The sequence below is a fragment of the Ictidomys tridecemlineatus genome, chromosome 6 (genome assembly GCF_052094955.1).
Source record: "Ictidomys tridecemlineatus isolate mIctTri1 chromosome 6, mIctTri1.hap1, whole genome shotgun sequence".
Lineage (NCBI taxonomy): Eukaryota > Metazoa > Chordata > Mammalia > Rodentia > Sciuridae > Ictidomys > Ictidomys tridecemlineatus.
The window spans coordinates 81302452-81326386 of record NC_135482.1 but is presented as its reverse complement, the minus strand read 5'-3'; the positions used below and the strand labels follow the sequence as shown (position 1 = coordinate 81326386).

The 23935-nt window shown below is 39.6% G+C and overlaps 1 protein-coding gene and 1 long non-coding RNA gene across 2 annotated transcripts in view; one reads left to right on the top strand and one right to left on the bottom strand.

Annotated features, from left to right (window-relative positions):
- The window catches only part of LOC144378381 (uncharacterized), a 181771-nt gene that overhangs the window by 144703 nt on the left and 13133 nt on the right, over positions 1-23935 (top strand). The window lies entirely within an intron of this gene.
- On the bottom strand, positions 709-13039 carry Pthlh (parathyroid hormone like hormone). The gene is made up of 4 exons (XM_021719890.3): positions 12117-13039; positions 11434-11556; positions 5557-5979; positions 709-1189 (listed from the first exon to the last, which is right to left on the bottom strand). Exons 2-4 carry the CDS (start codon positions 11532-11534, stop codon positions 1180-1182), a joined length of 534 nt encoding a protein of 177 aa, XP_021575565.1. The 5' UTR covers positions 11535-11556; positions 12117-13039; the 3' UTR covers positions 709-1179.

The following is a 23935-nucleotide window of genomic DNA, read 5'->3' as shown; positions in this document are numbered from 1 at the left end:
CTAAGCTATAGACGGTTAAAGCAAAAAGTTCTATAGAAGGAACCGTGTTTGTGTTTTCATTTGAGTGCAGAGGTAGGAACAAGTAGGATGATATTCACAATGGAGGAGGCGTTCATCTGGCATTCCACCATGCTGTTTGCAACCAGAGTTCTAGGAATTGCCCAGTTGCAGGAAACCAATCTTATCTCTGAGGGTTCTTTGAGTTGTCACATTTTCCAAACCTGCCTCTCTCTTTTTTTCTGGTAGGAATCCATAAGAGGCAGAATTCTCAAGCTCTTTTATGCTTGTTATTGATGTTGCCAGTAAAGCAAGATTTCTTAAACTTCACAGTGGTCAAAATGATCCAGCCCTAAAGTCTCTTTTTCTTCCTTTCATCTAGCTCTCATCAACCCTATGAATTTTTTAACCCTTTGTCCTGACTTCTTTCTGCTTATTTACTGCCCTCCCTGTCTTCACTTTAAATTGAACATAATTCATAAAACCATGTCTAGGTCATTCATCCATTCTTATTGACTTGAACTGAAATATTGGACAAGAACATTTTAAGCAGTTTTTAACTAAAAAATACCATGGAAATGTTGGAATAAGTACCGATATAAATATACTAAGTCTAAGACTGTATTCAAATAGATTTTTGAAAACCCAACTGTATCATATTCCTTCCACTAGAAATATTAAAGGATGTAATTCACCTTCTGAGTCATGGTATAATTAGATTATATTTTATTAGACATTCTTTACACATTAAAAATACTGCTATTTTTACATGCACAGAGGAAAATCAGTTTGGATAATTATATTTAGGCATTCATTAAAATCAACCACAAAATAAAGACACTTTATTGTGTCATTTATCAACATACTTGATATGTATATCTAAAGTGCATTATGTTACAAAAAATATAGAAATTCAGCAGCACCAAGATACATTTACAAAATAAATACATCAGTTGACAAAATAAATTATGGTAAATGTGATAATAATAATTGGATTAGCCTTGGCAAAAAAAGAAAAAAAATATTCACAATGACCAATGTGCAGTTTCATAGAGCAATGGGGGAGACAGTTTTATTCCAATGCATTTACAATATTTACAGACAATAAATATTTCTAATACTTCCCATATGTTTACTATTACAAATCCTGTAATATGTCCTTAGAAGTTTATGCTGAAAATTTCAATGCCTCCTGCAAAGAGAAGAAAGAGAGAGAAGAGGAAAAAAACAGGTTAGTTTTTCTTACAAATGGGAAGGCATAAAATAAAGGAAATAAATTAAGGAACACAGAATTACAATGGAAGGTACCTTCCTATGGAAGGTACCGGTGGGATCTACCTGTCTCTCCAGAGCCTCTGCTACAGGCAGGGCCTCAACACAATTAAATGATCAACGTGGTACAGAAAGTAAAAAGAATCTGCCTTTTTAATTTTGTCCTGTCAGACAAAGGGGACCTCTTGAGAATTTTCCAAAGCTGCCTGCCAGTAAAATTAGAGACAAATTGGAGAATTTGGAAATAAGGGTAGGTTGGGACATCCATCAACAATACACATTGCTTGACTTGAGTGACACAGAGTTTGTTAATTTTGTTTAGGCATTCATTTGGCTCATTGACATGTGGAACTGTGGTAAGGCTAGTGAAAGTGTGAGACTTTGAATAATCTCTGAAAGGATATAGAGTTAAATAGAGCATGTTTAGTTGATGATACCTAGCATTTCTTTAGCTGTCTTTAAACACTGATTTGTAAAACTGTTATTAGATTTTAGATTTTAAAGACAAACACTGAGAATTATTTGCCTCTCATTCTCTTGGTATTTTGAATGGATCTTGCATTAGAAATTAGGAAAGCTTATTTTAAATGAGAATACTTAAGAATAAATTTATTTAAAAGTACAAAATATTAGTATTCACATTACTGTGTCTATTTTATTATTCAGAGTATGTTAACACAAAGTACGACTGACAACTTTTCTAACCTATCTAGATGCTGTAATAATAGTTTTTAAGATGGGTTAGCAGTCTTTTCTTTCCCCCTTTTTTTCTCTGTGTAGTCTATTGCATAAATATGCATTTATTTTAATGGAAACAACCATAAAATGGAATTTGATTATCTGTGTCATTTAATTAATGACTGGAGTTGTGGGCAGAGTTTTACATGGCAAAAGTGTATGGGTATGAGACCTACAAAAGAGAAAACTCTTGACAAAGTTTTGTGTGCAGCTTAAAGAAAGAAAAGTGAATTTTAGCATTTAGGGGTTTCTAAGTTCAGGTTGAGCTCTTCATCAGTGGTTTTGGTTGAAATGTTAAAATAGCTCCTAAATACAGAGAAAAAGAGTTTAAGATTAAAATTTTAACTGGTAGGTGGATGGGTATTATAAATAAAGCCAAAAGAATGACCTTAAAACACAATGATTTATGTACTGTAGTTATCTGCAAACACATTTGTATTAAATAGTATTTAGCAAATTGAGGTAATGATAATAAAGGCAAGGAAGAAATGAATAGTATTTTGAACAAGTATTTTCTCAAAAAAGAAAGACAAAAGAAATAAAAGACCCAGGAAAAGATCTTTGAATGATGTTTCATCCTGTTTGACAAAGACACATATTTGGAAAAGCCAAGTAAAAAAATCTAACATGACCTAAAAGTATATATGTAGGACTGGGGGGCTGTAGCTCAGTGGTAGAGGGGTTACCTAGCATGTGTGAGGCACTAGGTTCAATCCTCAGCACCTCATAAAAATAAATAAAATAAAGGCATTCTGTCCATACACATCTACAAAAAAAATTTTTTAAAAAGCATATGTGTACTTTTTTCATATATATATATATGTATATACATATATATATATTAGAATGTTTTAGAATTCCAGCTCTTTGGACTACTAAAAAACTTTTTATATTTTTCTAAAGCAGTATTTACTAAATCAAAATATGTATTTCCAATAAGTGAGTCTTACTATATCTGGTTATCTCCTTTGCAACATTAAAACTTTTAAATGCAATCTCCAAAATTAAAGCTATATTCTCACCCCTGAACAGTTCTATGAGAGGAAATAGACAATTGTACCTCAGTAGTTTCTTTAAAAAAAATAATGCATATGTCATAATAAAAGCTCAAGCTTGCCATCTCATCAGACCTCTCAGATAATAATATAATATTGCAAAGAGACAAAAGAGAGGACGCTAATAAAAGATTGGTCACTTATAAAACTTTTAAATAGTTTTTCCGAAAAGATTTTATTTGGATTACAAAAATTTTCACAGCCATACATCCTCACCAATGCACACCTAAATTCCCCCATGCTTCCTTGCACCTCTGTTGGGTTGTACTGGGGGAATGCCAACATCTGATTGCCAAACAAACTGTTCTTTCCAAAGTGTCCCTCAAAAGCAGGGAAGCAAAAGGAAAGCAAAAACATCCTACTTCTTTCAGTCCTAGGTCTGGATTTGATTAGGCCACTGCCTGATTTTCTCTAGGCATACTTTAACCTAGAGGTAGCTTTGGGCCTAAGAATTGATTGAGTGTTGATTTTCATTAATTTTCCAGATACTTGAAGAGAATTGCAAATTTTAAATGAGCAAAGTCCATAAAGACCACGTATATTTTTGTTTTTATAGTTCTAATGTGTGTATATATACACACACACACATATATATGTATATATACATATACATTAAGACAATAAATAAAAATAGGTCTCAGAAATAAAGTAGGGTCTTTGCATAGTTGTAAGCATGTACAGTTAGGATCATATCTTGAAGTATACTGCACATGTGCAGTGAGTCAGGTTCACAGGGTCTGATGTCCATCTATTAGTATTTTAAGAATAGGTCATTCATTCAGAATTTTAGCACAGCTTAATTTGTGTACAGCTTAAAGAAAGAAAAGCAAAAAATTCCTAAATCTTTAATGCTAAAAATTTCTCTAGTGCCATTACCCATTGATTACTGAAGCTATACACTTATCTAATAGAATTGCTATTTTATATGCAATTTAGTAATGAATTTATCAACTTAACTCAAAGAGAGACATGATGGTGAACAGGTTCACACTCCCCTTTGAAACATCACTCTGTAATCCTATCTGTACCAGAGTCAAAGGACTGGATGGAGGAGTAACAGGGGACTCTTTAAATAATGAGATCATTAGTTGCATATGATGCATTCTTGTGTTCTTTTCCTCTTTCTTTCAAACCCCACAGAAGCGCTGTACTGAAAAGTAAAAAACAAAAAAGGTCCTATCAATGGAAATGCATGAATAGAGAAACTGTGCTAACATAGCACTGATCTAAGTGTGAGGCAATTGGGAAATCCAGTTCTGAAGACTACCTATTCCATTCCAAGTACCAACTCGGGTCCTTTGATTGTGGAATGCTTTGGTTTTCTATTTTATAAAAGGACTATTTGCTCCATTTCCCCCCTCACTGAATCAATCAATAAGTCAATCAGTCTGTCTGTCTATCTATCTATATATCTATCTATCGATCGATCTATCTTTTAACCAGAACTAGGTCTAAAAGCACCAAAAAACAAAATGTTGCAATTTATTGAGTATTTATGACAGGCATTTAACCCACATAATCTCATTTAATCTCCATCCAACTCTATAAAGTTGGTACAATTGTTTTCTTCATTTCACAGAAGACAAAAGTGACCCTTAGACTAAGTAACTTGTTTGAGGTTTTCAACTTCAGTAAGTTCAGACCCCAAACCTGAGCCTAAGTTACTTAACTCTAAAGTCCATAAGTGTATTTACTACCTGGATTTGTGAGCTAAGGCTAAATGAGCCACTTAAATATGAAGTTTTATCATTCCTACTGCACTTCCCTAGAAAAATAATTTGGATTTGCCAATGGACAAATAGATATATGAGAAGACGTCTTTTTTTAAGCCAATATGTGAAGATTTTCAGAAACCATTTCTTTTTCATGAACTGGTAGAAACCAGAGTTGAATTTAATTAAATTTAAAGCATGTGTTTAAAAATAACTTAATTTCTTTGAATTAAAATGAGTTTAAAATTTAATTAAGTAAATTTAATTAAATCAAGTGTGAATGGCTCAGAATTGTTTATGGTCAGATATTTGTTCTGCAGTGTTTGTAGATAGTATCAAAGCCTTCTATGTTCTTCCTTGAAGTGGAAAAAAAAAAAAGTAAAACGTGAAAAACTATCAAAAAGTTTGTCAAGATGTGAAAGTGGGTGATTAAAGGCATTTTTGTCCCCAACAAATGATGAAGATGGCCAGTCGTTTCTGAAGCCTGAGCAAAAGATGAAATTTAATAGAGTAGTTAAAGATTTGGTGTTGAGAGTATGATGGTAGAAGGAAGAGAAATGGGCTGTAAAACGGGTAATTAGGGGCAGGGTGAAGGGACCTTGCTTCAAGGCATGGATAATATTCTGGCCTATCTTGGTTTTGAATGTTTTTAAGTTGTATAGCAAATGATAAAGGTACAGAAAGGGAGGAAAATTATAGGCTGGCCCAAGCCAGAGCAGAATGGAGGGTGGAAAATCCAGCTGAGCCCCAGGGAGAAATCGGGAGCCAGAAGAGGCTGTTACCGTGAACTGAGCTCCAGGGAAGCTGCGGAGATGTCCGACAGGTGGTCCACGTCCAGCCCACTCCCAGCAGCTCCGGAGATGAGCCAGGCAGAGCGGGTCCGCCGTTTTTTCTTTTCCTGCTCCTTGCGTTTCCCAGGCTTGCCTTTCTTTTTCTTCCCCGGTGTCTTGAGCGGCTGCTCTTTGTAGGTCTCCACCTTGTTGGTTTCCTGAGTGAGGTATCTACCCTCATCATCAGACCCAAATCGGACGGGGTGGTTCTTGGTGTTGGGAGCGGGCTTGGAGTTGGGGGAAACCTCGGAGGTAGCTCTGATTTCTGCTGTGTGGATTTCTGCGATCAGATGGTGGAGGAAGAAGCGGCGTCGCAAGTCTTGGATGGACTTCCCCTTGTCATGGAGGAGCTGATGCTCAGACACGGCCCTTTTGCTGTCAGAGGGACAGAGGGACAGGAGGGGAAGAAGACGGTTAAGCAGTCGTGGTTGGAAGAGTCAGGGAAGCTGTGAGCAAATCCCTGTAGTCTTCTACATGGTCCCCTAAAGGACACAAACTGAGGAGTGGCCATGGGGCTGAGCAGGGAAGGGGAGAGGATGGGAAAGGCAGCCCTTGGGAGGCATCAGCCCTCAGTCCCAGGGTTGCTGCTCCCAAGGTTTGTGGCCTTGTTGAGAACAGGGCACTCTTGGACCTCATCTTTTTAAAAGGAAGGGGTTAGATTCAGAGGTTTTCTATGCTCCTTTCCCAATTTTAAATGCTGTGAGTTAAGCTCAGAAATAGACAGAAACCACTGAGTTTCTCTTCACATTTTTCAGAGTTCTGTTGGGGACATAAATCCAGATGTCCTAGCCTGGGCAATAAAAAGAAAGCTGCTTTTACCTGAGTAAGCTCCTAAACCTAGTTCTGTCTGTCTCTAACCCTCAGTCTCTCTCACACCACACACACACACACACACACACACACACACACACACACACACACATGAGAGAGAGAGAGAGAGAGAGAGAGAGAGAGAGAATTGCCCCATTAAGGAATCAATCTAGGAAACCATCTAACAGGCTGAATTTTAAAATTTTAGATGACCAGCAACCAAGAACCTATAACTAAAGGCTGGGCGGGGGGGGGGGGGTCCATAAAATAGTAGTAGAAGGCTGTCTTCTACTGTGTTTCCTTGTGTATGAGATCATTTCTATTTTTTTTCTGTGTTTCAAGGTTTTTTTTTTTAACTTAAAATTTCCAAGGGTATTACCTTTAGTACTTGAGAAGTCCACTTGTCTTTGTAATTTATCTTAAAATATCTCTGGGAACAACTGTGAAGTGATTTTTGTATTTAAATAATACTCTAATGAAAATGTAGTGGAAAAGAATCAATTCATCATCACTACTTTTAGATGACACCCTGACTCTTGCCTAGATATCCACTCATGTATTCCTTTTTTAATTTTGTGTGTACATTCTGAATTATTTTAAGGATTACATACATGAATCATGCCTGCTTTAACTCAGTCTTACCTAACTCCAGTTTCTACCATTGGAACAGCCCTGCAAATTCACTCATCTTTGAGAATACCTGAGAGTATTTCACAGGTTACATCCCATGTATTCATGCTTCCCTGACACAATGGTGTCTGGGTTCCTGGTAAGCTGGTAGGGTTTCATCAACTCTTCAATGAAATATGGGAATAATAAAAAGTATTATTTCTCCCATTTTATAGATGAGGAAATGAGATGCAGGAATGAAATGATTTGCCCTAGTTCACACAATGAGACCTGGCAAAGCCAGGGCTCCAAAAACTAGGTCTTCTGATTCTAAAAGTAAAATTTTCAATGTCCTTAACCCTTTCTCCTGCTAAAGCTGAAGTCAAAGCCTATGGCAGGACACAGTGTATCAAGGCTCCTCCACAATGGACAGATCAGGCAGAAATTTATCAGTTTCTTTGACCAAATGCTCCCACAGTCCATTTGCATCTCCAAAATAAGGAACTAGGATTCCTAGAGTTTGGTTTATCTTTGGGGGAATGAGTCAAAGAAGAGAGTAAGAGGGATGAAAATTCAGTCATCATTTCTCTGGCCCTTGTAGCTAGAATGCCAGCTTCCTTCTAGTATTTTAGTGTGTGCACTGACTTTAAGCCATGTAGCTTGTTCAAAAAAGACATGACTTAACGGAAAGGAATTTAACAGGAGCCTGGTTTAAATGAGGCATGAAGGAGTCTCTCCTCCTTTATGAAGGTGCCACATGTGACTAGATTAAAATTCACTTACTCTGTGGTAATAGTTAGTATTCTGGAAACTTTTAATAATCTACAAGTTTGAGGTCTGGGCACAATATATTTATATCCTCTAAGAACATTTTTAAAGAATAGGGCTAATATAATTATATATTTTATAAGCACAGCAATTTAATAATTATCTATTCCTAAAATATTATATTAAAACTAAATTCCTAACCAGTGATAATTGATAGTATTGAGGACTTTTCATTTAATTTCTCAATTCCTGGCTGATACCTCTTCTCATCTGCATTGCTCCCCAAATCTATTACACAGCTTAGTCTAGTTTAACTCTAAGCCCAAACTTTTAATAGTCGGTCTGTGCAAATCAAGCCACCATTGCTCATGCCCCCTCTGACTGGCATATATGCCTGTCATCTTGGGAAGCCTGTCAACTGTGAGTCACAGTGCCTTCCCAAGTTAAAAACTGCACTTTCCCATGGGAAATGCAGTGATCACCCTATCCATTTTATAAAAAGCATACAATATGGCACAACTCCATCCAGTTTAAAATAGTGCACCTTTTGTGAGGTACAATGCTTTCTATCTGCCTGTTAGGGGAAATTGTTAGGATGTTAGAAAACACAAATTTTCTGAAATGCTAAATCTGAAATGCTATTAGGCAAGTAATTTGGTATTTCAAAGACTTCTTCCCTTAAATATTGTGAAGCCCACATCTCTGGGAAATTGCACTGGAGTATCAGGAATACAGTCATATCTTTATCATCAATAGGGAATAAGGTCCATAAAATGTTTCCTTTATTTTCAAAATAAGGCATGAACTGACACAGGGATAAATGACTGGCATGTACAAACTAGATATATCCAGGTGGTATGTAATAAATTCAAATTAAGGAGGTTTTCAATTTAGATAACTCTGAAATATTTAAGTTGTAAATATGGCATCAATAATAGTCTGTTATTCAATATGTGTGTACACATTACCTCGCCTGGTGGTTCACACGGCATTTATTACATACCCAAGCTCCAACATGGAAAAACAAGTCTTATGCTCTATGATCTCCTTTGACTATTGTAAAAGAAAACTAAAATATTGGGGGGAAAATGCTTAAGACAGATAACTCCAAATTCAGTCAAAAAGCTGTTCTGCTTTAAAGAAAAATCACTCTCAGGGGAATTTTCAGGGAAACAGATTAAATTTCTAAAGAACTATCAAGGAACAGAGGGAATAAACAGTAATGGAAATTCCTCTTCCAGCACAGGAAGAAGCAGCATGCTTGTGCTGATGTGAAGCTCCTAAGCAAGGACTCTGAGTTTAAGAAGAAAAGTTCTGTGGTACATGGAGGAGACAGGGTTAGGGTGTTAGAGTTAAAATGACTCACCAGAAGTCCCTTCCAACCCATATGACTCAGTTGAAAGTTATGCTTTTCATTAAGTGGAGTAGACCCAGTCTGGCTCCCAAGCAAATCAGCCAACGATGCTTTAGGTTTCTCAATCTGTTGGGGTTCCCTCTCTAACTTTAAACACAGAGGTAGTCACTTGCCAAGCTATCCTTCATAGATCCCACTTCCTAGTCTTCAACTTGATTATATTCTAGCCCCATTGATGAGACTCTTTTGGACTAACAGGTCTGACAGATTCACAATTTGTAAGTGCCTCCTTTGCATACTTCAGTAAGTGTTGTCCGAGTAGTTTTCTGTCTCTTAAAAGTTAACCTAGTTTAAGAAGACCTGTACTTCGTAAGGAGTTCCCCTAATGTGTGATATAAAATTTAGGGAGTAATATGGTTTGGTTACATGTTAAAATTTCTTTCAAAAAGCTAGCTTGATTTTGTGTAATAGTAGATTAATGTTTTGTCTAGCACACAAAATTTACTTTACTTGGCAGCAATGTAAAAATAATGACTTGTTTTTTTAAACTTCATTTGGCTGTAATATTTTGATGAAACATCTTCATCTACTGATGATTTCAGCTTCCATGAAAAACCATGGTTGTAATGTGATGATCTACTAGCCATTAACTATGAGAATGTTTTGTGGTAGTTTTATAACCATCTGCTGAGTGTGTTTAACTACAATATTGTATTTCACCCACAAACAAAACCCTAACAGAGTCTCTGGCTGCTAAATGGTTTCTGATGTGTATATATTGCAAGGTGCAACAAAGAAAGAGTTAAAAATAGTCATTGGGACAACTTAGCCCTTGATATTTGCTGTAATTGTGAACTTAATCATGATCTATTTACTGTTTCTCAAAAGAGAAAATAGGTATTACTTTAGCAACTCTAAAGAAAAATTGGCTATGTTCCAAGCCAAATAAGTGCATGTGAGTACACTTTTAAAAATTCAGTCTTCTTCTATATTTATATTTGGATGTTAAATAATTGAATTTAACACATGTCCCCAAATGAACAAGAAGTTTGAAGACAATTTTCAGAAATTCATCAGCAAAACATTGATTTGAAGAACACAATTCAGCTTTATCTGAGTACAATGTTCTACACAATTTGCCTTAGGAGATTCATACTAGATTTTCATTTTGGTGCCAAGGTTCAGACATGTCTACAGTAATTTCATTTAAGAATTTTCTGCCTTAATAATAACAGACCAAGGGCACATATAAAACAGTTGTCTGTATACCTTCAGGAATTTACAAGGAAGCACCTTGTATTGACTGTCAATATTAGTTATTGTAATTTTTATTGTTAAATGTAAACATTCTCCTTAATTCCTTCTCCAAAGTTCTCTCAGTCCTTAAACTTGTATGGATGTCCCACTCTGCACATGGAGTCTGCAGTTTGAAGATCACCCAAACATGGTATTAGACACATTAATGAACTGCTAGGTCCAATAGGTTGTGTTATTCTACTACTCTTGCAACTTTCAGTCCTATAACTTAGTGCTAGTTCTCTGATGTGCTTGGATGTATGAATGTTAGTCAAAGTCAAAGTTAATCCCTAAAAGAAGCACCCAATGAGACCGCCAAAATACAAGTTTTCAAAATACAATGCAAATGTTTGATTAAAGAACTATTAACAACAATTAAAGAAAAGGAGATTCCATACCTAAAGAAAGTTGCCTATTCATTTGCAATCAAGCACTCTAGCCTTCTCAAACAGTATCAATACTAATGTTGGAAGTGTGCCACAGAAAAGTTGTTACTACTTTATTATATAATATGTCTTCATTATGTAATATGGTCCCATTTATATGCTTAAATTATGTCATTCATAATAAAATTAGATGTAAGGTTTTTGCTTTTCGCACACAAACTGCCACCCACATTCAGAACGTATACAAGCGCACAGACGCATATCCCAAGGAACCCTTCACTTTCTCTGAGTTTCAAAATCTTTCGTGGTCCCCAGTCTTTCACTACAAGCAGATGATCTTTCCCTAAAGGAGATTCTCTAAAACGCTCCATCTTATGGAAATGCACAGCAAGTTTGTCTCTTGCCTAGGTCTCCTTTCGGTTCAACCAGCTCTCCTGCAGAGTTTGAATACCAGGTTCAGCCCCTTACAGGTAGCCAGATGATCCCTCACTCTAACCCGGGCGCAAAGCATGGTGACCGCTGGGAGCCCTCGGCAGCGCCCCAGCCTGGCAGCTTCTGCTACTGGCCTCCCTAACCCGACGCTTTGGGGAGGATGGGGACACTTACAGCCGGCGGCCGAGCCCCTCCACCGAACGCCCGCAGGAGGGCACCGAGCAGCTGAGAAGGAACACCGCGACGCTCCACTGCTGAACCAGTCTCCGCAGCATCGTATCCTCTAGCGCTCCGGACCTGCAATAGAGTGGAAAAGGACCCGAAATGTCAGTCCGGGCTCTTCATCTCCCCGCTCTACTCCGCTCCTCTTTTAGTCTGTCCTCAAATATCCTCTTCTTCAATAGCAAGGGCATCTCCCAAGATACAAAGAAGAAAAAGAAGAAAGAAAAAAAAAAGTGAACAAGAAGAAGAAGGAAGAACTTTCTTGGGAGCTTCTCAAGCACTTACTTATTTAGGAATCAGCTACTCCAACTGTGCTTCTTCCAAGTCACACAGGCAAAAAGGGACCAAAAGGAAAGGAGGGGGAAAAAAATCAGAGGCGCTTCCTCTGAAATAATAGCGAAAATGAAATGGTTTTATATATGCATCTATGATGAGTAGTGTGTTTACACGTCTCCCATAGCAATGTCTAATTAATCTGGCCAGCCGTTTTCCTGGGTTCGTGGAGCAGGGCAAACCACCTCCTAAAAGAAGAAAGTTTCCCCCCCCCCGAAGTCAGCTTCTTTGCGAACCAGGCCCTCTGGTTCCAGAGCCACTTGTAGCAAGACCCACATATATATACATAGCTGTCCGTCTACCTCCTCTGGTGGGCTGGTTGCTTCCGGAAAGTTGATTCCACACACCCTGAGAACAAGTTTCAAGTGCGTGTGTCGTCGACAGGAGGGCCAGGTGGCAGCGAGGGCGGGTTAATAGCGGCGCGGAGGGGCGGTGGCGGCGGCTGCTTGAGCTGCAGGGCTGAAGTGGCCCCGCTTCACGGGCGGGGAGGCATGCTGGCCGGGCGGCGCAGGTTGGAGTCGAGTTGAAAGCCCAGCAGAGGAATGTTCACACGCTCCGAGGCAAACCTGCCAGAGAAGTGAGCGAGTCGCAAAGAGGTGGCGCCCTAGGAACGCGCGCGGGGCGAGCTAAGGCGCGGGCGGGCTCGCGGGGGGCGGGGGCGGCGACGCGCGGCCCGAGCGAGCGGAGGGGAGCCCGGAGCCCGGAACGCTCGGAGAGCGGCGGAGCTCTCTCCGCCCGCCCTGCCGCCCCCAGCGCTGCCCGGAGCCCTGTCGAGCCCCACCCCGGAGCCCCGGAGCGCGGCCCGGGCAGCACCATCCCCCCGACCCGGGGGCGTGGGCGGATCCGCTCGTTTCCTCCGGGCCCAGCTGGCTACAGCCCGCGCCGAGGATCCCGGAGCCGACGTTCCTGAAGGCGAGCGGACGGCCCTGGGCAGCCGGCAGCCCCCAGTGCGCGGGGCTAGATGCCGGGCGTGGAGATCGCCCAGGGCTGACGGGTGCGGAGGAGGCCAAGGAGCGGGAGCCGAGGACCGCGGGCGTTGGCCTGCGATTCTAAGGAGTCCTAAGCTCGCCTAGAAGCTCGGGTGTTAGATGGGAACCCTCCTCCCAGACTCTTTCCTGAGTCAAGCTGAGTGGGGAGCCTTGGCTAGGAAGGGGGGAATCTTTCTCTTAGAAGAGCAAAAACAGTTTCAAACTTCAGGTCGAGATTGCACTTCTTGCTGTTTTGAGAACAGCTGGGGACATCTGGAGCCTGTCCAAGAAAGCCTGCGCAAAAAATGGAGACCTCTTTTTGAATTACAGAGGGAAACCTGGAGTGCGCCCATGACCCTTTTCACCTACCGGGAGGAGTCCTACCCACCTTATTTCTGATACCCTTCTCTGTCGCCCCTTCCCCCACCCCATGTCCCGTGTTACAGATATTAGGATGACTGTCTCTGAGCTGCTTCAGCGGGCAGATGCGGAGCTACTGTGGCTATATGCTGCTGTACCTCAGATACGCAAAGGGAAAGCGGGGTTCTTCCAAAATCTGTTGGGCGGGGAAGGAAGGCTGCTCTAAATTACTGGGTAGTATCCGGTAAGAAGGATTGCTGCGGGTGTGGATACCAGCCCCCACTGGTTCTATATCTCTCTGAAATGAACTCTAGTGCTTGGAACCACACAAGAGATGTTTGTCTTCTAGACAATACTGCTGGTAGGTTTCATCACTCTCCAGAGGGATAGTGGGATTCAGAGATTTGAAATGCTTCAAGGAATCTGACTTTTATCAAGCCTAACTGTCCAGCTGATGCTCCTCAGATTTTCACCTAGGGTGGTGAAATAGCGCCCTCTCACCGACCCTCGTTTGCCGAACTTGAACATCTTTCTCCCTCCTTAATCGCACTAACTAGCAATTGACTTGCTGATTAGTTTGGATTGGGTTACCTTTTCTCAGTTCCTCTCTTCCTCAGTTGATTACTTTAAATTTCATACTTTAAAAAAAAAACTTGGCTTCCTCCCACTTTAAAAAAATCTGGGAATTTCCACAACTTCCCTTGAACATTTAAGAATCTCTAAATATTAGACCTGTTTGCATGGCATGAAAGGACAAAGTATCAGCACCCAGAAATGTCAATCTTTGAACCTCTAACACTTGCTGATTTATAATAAATTCTTCCCCAAAAGACTCAGGAGCCTAATGTAATCATTAGATCTGAAGAGGGGAAATCTGTAAGAAAAAAAGTAAATCACAAATGAGCCATTTAATACTTGTAAGTTGTTTGACATTAAAATGATAATATTTGCTTCCACAATTAAAAAAAAATCCAGAATATACTTTGCCAAGTTTCAAACTACCCAGGCTTTGAAAAGTCAACCTCCCTCAATAAAAGGTTAAAACAAAAATCAGATTGCAAATATTAAATCACTTAAGTTGTAAATAAATTCATTATGCTCTCAGAACATTACAAACTGAAGGTTGGCATCAATAGACTGCTTTGATTTATGTTACCTTTTCTACTAATTAAGCAAAATTTACCCCATTCTCCCTTTCTGCATTCCCCCCGCTTCTGGTGTTAATGGCAAAACATCTATCAAATATTTTTAGAATTTCCTCTCCTCCACAAAAAGAGAAAATATAGACACAGGAAAAATAAATAGTCTTTATATTCTTGGAATACCCAAGTTTCCTCATAATTTATTACTTCACCTTTTCCTTGATTTACAGTCTTCTCTCTGCTCTTCTGGCCAATGGAGGGAGGTCTCAGCAGACTCTTCCAGAAATCTGTTTTTTTTTCCTTCAAAAAAGTAAAATTAAATCTTAAATGAATTAAAAACTTCTTGTAAAGAGGCTTTTTTTTTGTTCCCACTAAAGGCAATTATTAGAAATCAGATATCTCTTGCAAGCTTGCAACAGGTAGCTCTTGCAAATTCTCCTCAATATATACCCAGAACCCTGACTTTTTTACTTCTTCTGAAAAGGATATTTTCTGACATCATAATCTATCTACCAATATAATGCCATGATAATGCTGAGAACTCACAACTGCAAATGAGACACAAGAGGAGCCCCTCCCTCCTTTTTCGAGTCTTAGGAATAGAACAAGTGCCAATAGAGGCTCAGTGTTTGCTTAGGCCTTGCTATCATGTAAATGCACCTTAGCAAATAGGAGGATTTGAAGGCCTGCCTTTAATCTGCAGTATTTCCATGTGAAGACAGTTTAGCATTGTGAGATCTACACCTACACGAATGCCTAGCCCATGAGCAAGCTCCAGACTTCCATCTTCCCATTCCCAGTGGTAGTTTATTATATCCTACTTTAAAAGAGGTTTTCTAAAAATTTTAAGTGTATTACTCTTAAATCCATGTTGACTCACCAGTTGATATATATCTCCAGGGATATTTCCTCTTGTAATTTAGGGAAAAAACTACTATTTATGCTTAGCTTTTTCATCTTTCTTCTTTCCTTCCTAGCCCAAACAACAAGAAAACAGAGAAGCATTACAAACCAAATAGGTATCCGTAGCTCTTTAAACAGTGCACCTGGGCTCAGGAATCCTCTTATTACCAATAAGCATTCAGATTTAACATTTGCCAATCTGTAGCTCCAAGCTATGTCTCTAAAATCCTGTGAAACCAAATAACTAAACACATCCCTTCTTTTCTCTAAACTTTTTCTGTGTTTACTTACAGAAGTTGCATAATCAGCTCAAGTAATATTCTCATTTGATTAGTCTCTAATCACTTGCGGGGACTGAGACTTGAGAGAAGGCTGTTGCCAGCTGACCTCAACATAGCACAAAAGGAAAAGGGATGCAATGCTTCCAAATCACAAGTAAGGATAGAGAAGGGTGTGTTTTATTATCAGGTAGGTGTATTTGTAGTTAGAGGAGGATAAGACTCCAGGAACAAGACTGGCAGCTAACATCTGGAGGAACTGCCTGAGGGAAGGGAACTTAGATATGCATGAAACTGATTGAAGGCTCCCCATTATTGGAAAGGTGGGCCTCACACTCTTCCCTATGCCCCACTGCTTTCTGGGCATGTAAATGCACCTTAGCAAATAGGAGGATTTGAAGGCCTACCTTTAATCTTTCAGGCCACCTGAGAGGGAAAGCTCCGGGTACAGTGGGCAGCATTCAGCTTTTTCCTACTAGGATCAGAAAGCCCAGCAGGGAGACAGTTTTCCTGGGAGGAGCCCAAGCCCTCCTGAGGTGAGAGAGTCTTTAGGAAATGGGTTCTCCAACATCACACACTTGTGTACCTCCCAAACCCATGACCATCAAAACGTATCTGAGGATTCTGCCCAACAGGGACAGAGGGAGGATGTGGGGGTCCTGGAGGGAAAGTTCGACTTCTGATCACCTAGACTGATGCCTATTGATGTCCTTGACTGGGCAGTGGTGGTCCTGAGAGTCCTGAGAGCATCAGGATTATCCTCACAGGGCCCTGCTCCTGCTACAGACTTGGTGGCCTCTGTGGAGTAGATACCCAGGGAGGAGGCCTGATTAGCTTGCAGGATCTTAAGGCTGGCAATCTCTTCATGTATCTAGCTAGTGCTTTGGGTTCCCCTGGGCTTCACTCTTGAGAATCTGGACTCTCCCTTGCCACAATGAATCCGTTTTGCCTGAGCAGTAGAACTGAGGCTTTCTCACTCCACTCTATCCCACTGGGTTGAGTGAGTGAGTGGTTTCACACTCCAGAGTCGCCGGCCCAGCGTGCCCCTTTATTTGGGGTGTGTGTGTGTGGGGAGAGCCCTGCTTCAGGCCGCCAGAGAGGAAAAGCTCCGGGTACAGTGGGACCCAAAGATAAGGTCCCAGGGTCCCTGGGTGCGCTTGAATTTCCTCTGAGTGGGGCTTTCCTCTCCTTTCCTCTCCCCAATTTAAGATTCCAAAGTAAGGTAAGCCTCGGATAAAGTGAGCATCAATTCCTGGTGGGGCTGGTGTGCGAGGAAAGTGAGGCAGACACGTCTTCCCCGCGCTATTACCCAGGGCCATATCTGGGTCCAGGTCCGCATGCGGTTGCCTTAGAGGGACAACTCCACTTTTCCGGAGTCCGGGCACTCGCTCTCTCCTAGCTCAACTTCCCAGCGCCTGTAAACCTCGGCAAAGCCGGAGCCCCAGAGCCCCGGGGTCCGTCTGTTTTATTTCTTTTAACACGATCCGCAAACCAAGGCGGGGTGAGCGGCGGCGGCGCGGGAGAGGAGAGGAAATGAAGGGACTGGAACGAAGGTCTCTTTGCCAACTCTCTCCATGTGATTCCTAAAATCCAGTGACATCTTGGAGGACTGAGTTGAGGGCAAGGAGACGGTTATTAATACCTGAAGCCTGCTCTGCCTATATATAACTGGTCGGTGGTGGCTTTTGGCGATTGCGGGGGGTACAGACGGTGGAACACATGGCATCTCTCCAGGGCATAAACATCGACCTCGCTGGTGGCTCCTGTGGAGTCTGTAAAAGGCGCAGAGCGGGCTGGGGAAGCCAGTGAGCTGTCCATGGTGGTTAAGATTCTTTGACGTGCCTGCTCGGCTGTCCTGGCGAGCGCACAGCCCCCGACCCCTGGCTGCAACGCCCTGGGGCCAGAGCCTACGAGCCACCCAGCTCGTGTGCTTCGGGCACCAGGATGGGCGAGTTCGTTTGCACAACTCCGGGCGTGCTCTCGCTCAGAGGCAGAATTCCTGAGATAGACGGAAAAAGAAACCCTTAGTCCAAATCGTGGGTTTCCTTTTAGTTCCTTCCTGAAGATGTCATTCTCCCTCAGGCAATATTTCACGTGCTCTTAGAAACGTCTGTGTATCTCAGCAATTTCCCTTCCTTCCTTTTTTATTTATTTATTTTAAACCATTCTGTTCTTTAAAGAGGGAGACCCTTCTCCTGTTTGCTAAAAGCATCCACTGCCTGATGTTTGCATTTGTATCCAGTGGTATGTCAGCAACACTGGCTTTTAACGGGGCAGTGGCTGCTGGAGATTGTCAGGTTATCTCAGGGATTCCCCTCAGGTCTCTTCGTAGGGGTGGTGGAACACTTTGTAGAATATTATTGTTCAGAGAGTATTTGTCTTTCTTATTTGCTAGAGTCTGGAAGTGTCTGATCCTCACTTTTAGCTAAGGAGGAAACAGGTTGCCTTTAGAGTTTATTGTAGATTTATTCTCTATGAGGTACAATACTGCCCAGTTCCTGTAACATTCTAATGAAGAAATGTTTATCTCCTTAATTATCTCTTGAACATATTTAAGGCAAAGGATGCTTTGCCTTTTTGTCATATTTTACCTTTTTAGTCTTAATTTCTTCTGGCAAATTCCCCCATAAGTATCCCATTTTCATCTGAATAGCAAATTGCATTAAATACTGCAAAAAACTACAATATACTATAAATATTTATTACTCTCATCACACTCTGCACCTTTATTTATGGAACATATTCAATTAGCATTTAGTACATGAGAGAATCTTTTATTTATCTCTATATAGGACATCAAATTGGAACACACCATTGTTTGCTGCTTTTCCTTTCTTTAAAAAAGTGTGCATGGGGAAGCTGGGGTTGCAGCTCAGTGGTGGAGTGCTTACCTAGCGCTGGGTTCCATCCTCAGCACCACAGTGTCCATCTACAACTAAAATATATAAGTAAATAAAAGTGTGTGTGTACATTGTAAACAATTTTGAGGATGCCTGCTGTTAAATAGAAAAGTATTATGATTCAATAATGTTTAATAGCTTTTTTTCTCTCTCATATTCTGAGTTCACAATATAGAAAGAGTGGGGGAAATGGAATATTTTAATACATTCTTGTAAATATTTTCTTTAATAATAGTGATATAAAATATTTGACTTTCCCTTTTATGGTTCTTTACAAAAATTGACACAAGGCTTGAACATACACTAAATTCTTTGAAAAGAATGAAATAAATAATCATAATGATATTTTATTATCATTATTTTGCAATTTAGAGGTTTAGTTTTGTTCTGTAAATTCTTTGATAGTCAACTTTTCTCTAAACATTTTTCTACCCTCTTTCCCTTGAAAGAAGAAACATATGATGATAGAAATAGATTTCATTTTCTTATACTTTTTGTGTTCATACAACTTAGGGGGAGCTTTGTTTTGACCCTCTCTTGGTAGTTTAGCATTTCTTCTCTCCCCTGGTGATACCAATTGAGAGTTTTTCCTTTAAAGTTTCATCTAGCTTTTTTATTTCTTTATTTTTGGTGCTAGGGATTGAACTCAGGGCCTTGCTTATGCTAAATATGGGCTCTATCATTGTGCCATATTGCCAGCTCTAGATTCTTGATTGTTTTTAAATTTTCCGTAACAACTTGTTTTATTTTAAGATCCATTCCTTTATCTATTAAATTCAAACCATTTATTAGGGACAAAATTAATCCATTCTACCAGAAGCTGCTAGACTCATTGTTTTCCTGTCTTAAAAGATTTAATTGATAAAAATCTCTATAAGTTAAAAAGCAAACAAATAAATATAACCTCATCAACCTCTTGCTGTGTTCTGTTCACCTTTCCAAAGTGCTCAACAATGCTTAGAGCCCAGAAAAGATTCTCAGAAGATCAAACTGAATCACTCATTTTTATACCTGCCTCTTTATTTTTGAGAGATGAAAGCACAATTTGTAATTATTTTAGACTTTTTTTTTAAGAAAATAAAACTCATATACAAACCTCACTGATCTGTTGCTGGGAATCTTTCATGAACATATTTTTAAAAATTATGGTAGATTTGTGTGCATCCTTGGTCTAACTCAGCCTCATGCATTTGCATTTCCTTATACTTGATGTATGGCATTGCTTACTTTCCAGAAGACAATTCCACCATCATTTTATTTGTGCTTTTCTCTTTAGGCACTGGTGAATGGGGGCAAATATGTGGACTCTAGATGTGTCATAATATTTGAGATCAATTCTTATGTGGATATATTTATGCTAAGGAAATTTAAATTGACCTTAGCAGAATTCTGTTGCACTTTGCTTTTTTTAATATATTTTTTTTAGTTGTAGTTGGACACAATACCTTTATTTAATTTATTTTTATGTGGTGCTGAGGATCAAACCCAGGGCCTTGCGTGTGCTAGGTGAGCACTCTACCGCTGAGCCCCAACCCCAGTCCCTGTACTTTGTTCTTTGATGTCTTATCCTGATGTTAATTACAGAGAAAGTTCCCAAGGCACTTTTCTTTGTTAAAACAAATTTTTGTTTTTGTAGAAAGAATAATTGTTTTGTCCTATAAACAGGTTATATTCTTTGTAAGGCTATTCTAAATAGGCAAAAATGTACATATCTACAATGGTAAAATTTGTCTTGAAAACCTATGATAGTCTTAATTGGAGCAAGAACTCAAGTGTAGTTGATTTGATTAAAAAACAAACAAACAAATCCATGTCTTAAAAAGAGTTTCATTGTTGAGGTGCTCCAGGATATACTTTTAGATCTATAATACACAGTCTGGGCATCCCAACCACAAATTTCCCTCATCTAATTCCAATCATGGTGTGGTAAAACCAAAGAGATGCAGGATCAAGGAAATTTGCAGGGAAAGGGCTGAATAGGTACAGTGAGAACAGATCTTTAAGATCTTCCCCAGACTTCTAAAACAGTTGAGTAGGTTGCCTGTTTGCTAAGTGGTGCAAAGTGTCTCCAGGTCTATCGTTGGGATTGCTGACATAATTAATGATTTCATCCGGAGCCTGAAAGAAAGTACTTGTACTCCCTCTGGCATGGGCAGGCCAAGTTCATGTCCAAACTCTAATACCTTGGGTTGATTTTAGCTAACAAGACTGTTGGTCCTCTTGTTACACACCCAAAACATGAAAGCCAAGTATTATATTAGGCTATGATACTTCCCAGCTTTGAGGAGGTTGACATATCCTAAATATATAAACAGTCACTATTATCTAAAGATGGATTATGTTTGAGTGAGAGTCATTACTCCCAGGTCCAACTCAGAAAGCTAAAACCCATAAAACACTCCCCCCCACTACTTAAAATCATTATTTTCCACTCAAACCTTAGATGTAAAAATTTACTTGTCCCATCTTATACTATGAGGTTAATGGCAGTCCCTGAAAATTAATTATGGTACTGAAAAGACTTTAATAACTTTTCTGCTAAAAATAAACTGGAGGCAGAATAGTGCCCTGGATTCGTGATTGCTTACATCTGGTTTCTATTTCTGTGAGTTTCATTTGGTTCTCAGAGAGTTCATTCACAGTCATCACAGGACCAGTTTCCTGTTCTCCAATGGGAGAACTCGTCTTGATGACCCATATATTTTTCATCTGAATGCTGTGCTTTTCTGCACTAGGAGATGTGGAAAGGGAGAGTGAAAAATAAATCAGGCCTGATTCAAGCTAACTGAAACCTGAACAGCATCTTTCAGCACCTGGCTTATCCACAATCCAGTGGCAAATAACAATGAAGAAATCACTCCATCCTAGACCCTTGTAACATGAGACAGGAAAAAAGAGAAAAGAGAAGAAAGGAAGAAGAAGGGGAGATGGAAGAAAAGGAAGGGAGAGTAAGAATAGAAGAAAGGAGTGAAGGAAGGGCATCTCTGCTTATAAGAGCCCCCTGCCCATCCCATGACACTTTTCCTTGCCCAGCAAACAGAGGAAAGCATTTTTCTTTTTTAACATGTAGACTTTCAGATCTTTCTCAAAGAAAGGGTCGAGTTCTATGGGTTGCTGGTTGAGAACAATCTCTTAAATTCCTTCACATACTTGGGGAGGGAGGGACAGAATTATGGGGAGGCAGCCAGTGCCTCATTAGGGGGTTCTTCTTCCTGCCAAGGAGGGTGTAAGCCACCTAAGAAACTTAAAGTCTAGAATAATTAGTGACTGAGTCAGAAAGATAGTTTCAAAAGATGGAGCCCTGATAGGTCCAGTCCACATAGGAGCTGGAGCTAGGCAATTGGAAAATGGCTCTTGTGGTTTATTTAAAGGGGTACATCAAAGGCAGGGATAAGGTTTCAGGGATGGAGTCTTGCTTCCTGATGTTTTGTAATCAGCAGGTTGATTGGCATATTGGCTGGTCACACCCATCTCAGAGGGGCTGTGTAGCTACAGCAGGTCACCCCATCTCCGGTGCTGTGTGGGACCTTTGGCAGAGTTTCAATAGGGCTCACAATGTGTCTGGGCAGTCAGCCAGAGGAAATGTCCACTGGAAGTTCCCAGACACCAGATTCTCCTATTCATTAGGCTGCTATGCATGATGTAGTCCACACACAGATGGCTCTCGGCACAGAATGACACATAACCTTATTCCCTGGACTTGTGTAGACCAATGTGACTAACTTGCAAGCTATCCTATCCAATATCTTTTTTTTATCATCTAAAACTTCCCAGTTGTTGCCTTTGTGTATCTAGTACTATGATAACTTCAAATTAATATTATTTCATTGATGATAGATTGCTACCTTACTTTTCCTATCCAGGAGAAAAAATTGTTAGAACTGGGATTTGAATAGTTTGTCTAATGCTACATTATTTGTTTAGGAAGATGCAGGTTCTGACGGCCTCATCTCACCTCTGTTAGCATTGCTTTAGCTAAAGTGACCGGCCAAGCAACTGGTCTCTCATCCATTCGTGTGGGTTGCTAAAGGCTATGCACTCCGTTGAAAAGGTTGAGAAGAATCATTCTTTGATCAAGGGTTTTTGACAAGCTGATCTCCTCTCCTAGAAAGCACATTAGAAGATGCTCTAACTCCACTAAGCAAAATGAGAAGACCATCTCATCTGCTGACTATATGGTCTTATTATCATGCTTTAGAAATAGTGTGAGAATCAACTTTATCTGAAAGTCCTAAGTCAACATTGATTAAGAGTTTATTTTATGCTAAATTTTATTCTTGGAACTTTATAAAGAAAGCCATATTCACTGAATGATTACTGGGGTGCCCGTAGAAGTGCTTTATCAAGATATTTTTCCTTCTTTCTTTCAAAATCACATTTGGAATTGTCCATCTCACCTGTAGTTAAGGAATATAGTATTTTTTTAAAGTCATGTGAAAAGCACACTTTTGAGAAATTGCTACCCAAAGTACTTCCATTTAAGCTATTGATCAAAGTCCTACATTAAAGAAAATAAGGAAATCCATTCACTGTGACTAAATTTTTTCCCCTTCATTGTTTGGACCATATTTTTAACTTTCTCATTGTAAGTTATTTCAAATATTTTCTGGAAGGAACCAGGTACAAAAAGAAAACCTAGTATGGGGTTGAAAGACAGCATCAGAGATATTTGCAGAGACCATACAGTCTGTTCATTTGTTCATTCAGTTATTCAAGAAATATTTCTTGAATGTCCAGGGTCAGGCACAATGTCATGTTCTGGAATTCCACTGATGATGAAATTTTCAGTCTCTTGAGACCTATGAATCTTTTAATTCATGTTTACTAAATATTTGATCTTTTTTATTATAAATCTTTGAATATTGAAGTAATAAATATTTTACTCATATTGTTTATGGTCTATTTCTTCCCTCTGGAATAAATGCAAACTCCAGGGAGGCTAAGAGTTTGTCTGTTTTATTGTGGTATCTCTAGCAGTGGTTATCAATAGCAAGAGCTCAGTAAAAAAAAAATTTAAATTAAAGAATGAATGAAGTTTAAAAGGTGCAAATACTTTTCCTATAAAAATGTATCTTGATACATGTGCAAATGCTACTTCTTTGATTTCTACCATGAGTTGGCCATTTCTTTCATGATTGTCACACATTTATTATTATTGTTTATCAACAAACTAAAGGATTGTTAGTAAATGAAAATAATGTCAGGCTAAATATGATGTTCTTTTGAAACATACTGTGTAATAATTACTTATACTTGCCTAGAAATAAATTATTTTTACCATCAAAGGCAAGCCCTGTGTGATCTCCCAAACTGGAACACAATTAGAATAATATTCTCTATTATTAGATCATGTAACCCAGGTGGAGAATGCTATTTTACCACACCTCAGTAAGGATACCTGCTAATGGGAAAAACTGACTATTGTCCTTTAGGTGGTACTTCATAGCAGAATCATTAATCAACCAAAGCCTTACGTATGTTGAACTTGTCTTTTTTCCCCTACGGTAAGTAACTAAATTTTATTGTCATGGCAGATGAGTTGGGCAGAGTAGTGTCATACCTGAGTCAGT

What these genes read in the sequence shown, in the direction of transcription:
- Pthlh (XM_021719890.3), bottom strand. Translation starts at nt 11,534, where the DNA reads ATGCTGCGGAGACTGGTTCAGCAGTGGAGCGTCGCGGTGTTCCTTCTC. An exon ending in GAGGGGCTCGGCCGCCGGCT is followed by an intron (nt 5,980 to 11,433) that starts GTAAGTGTCCCC and finishes TCCCTCTGACAG; the next exon opens with CAAAAGGGCCGTGTCTGAGC.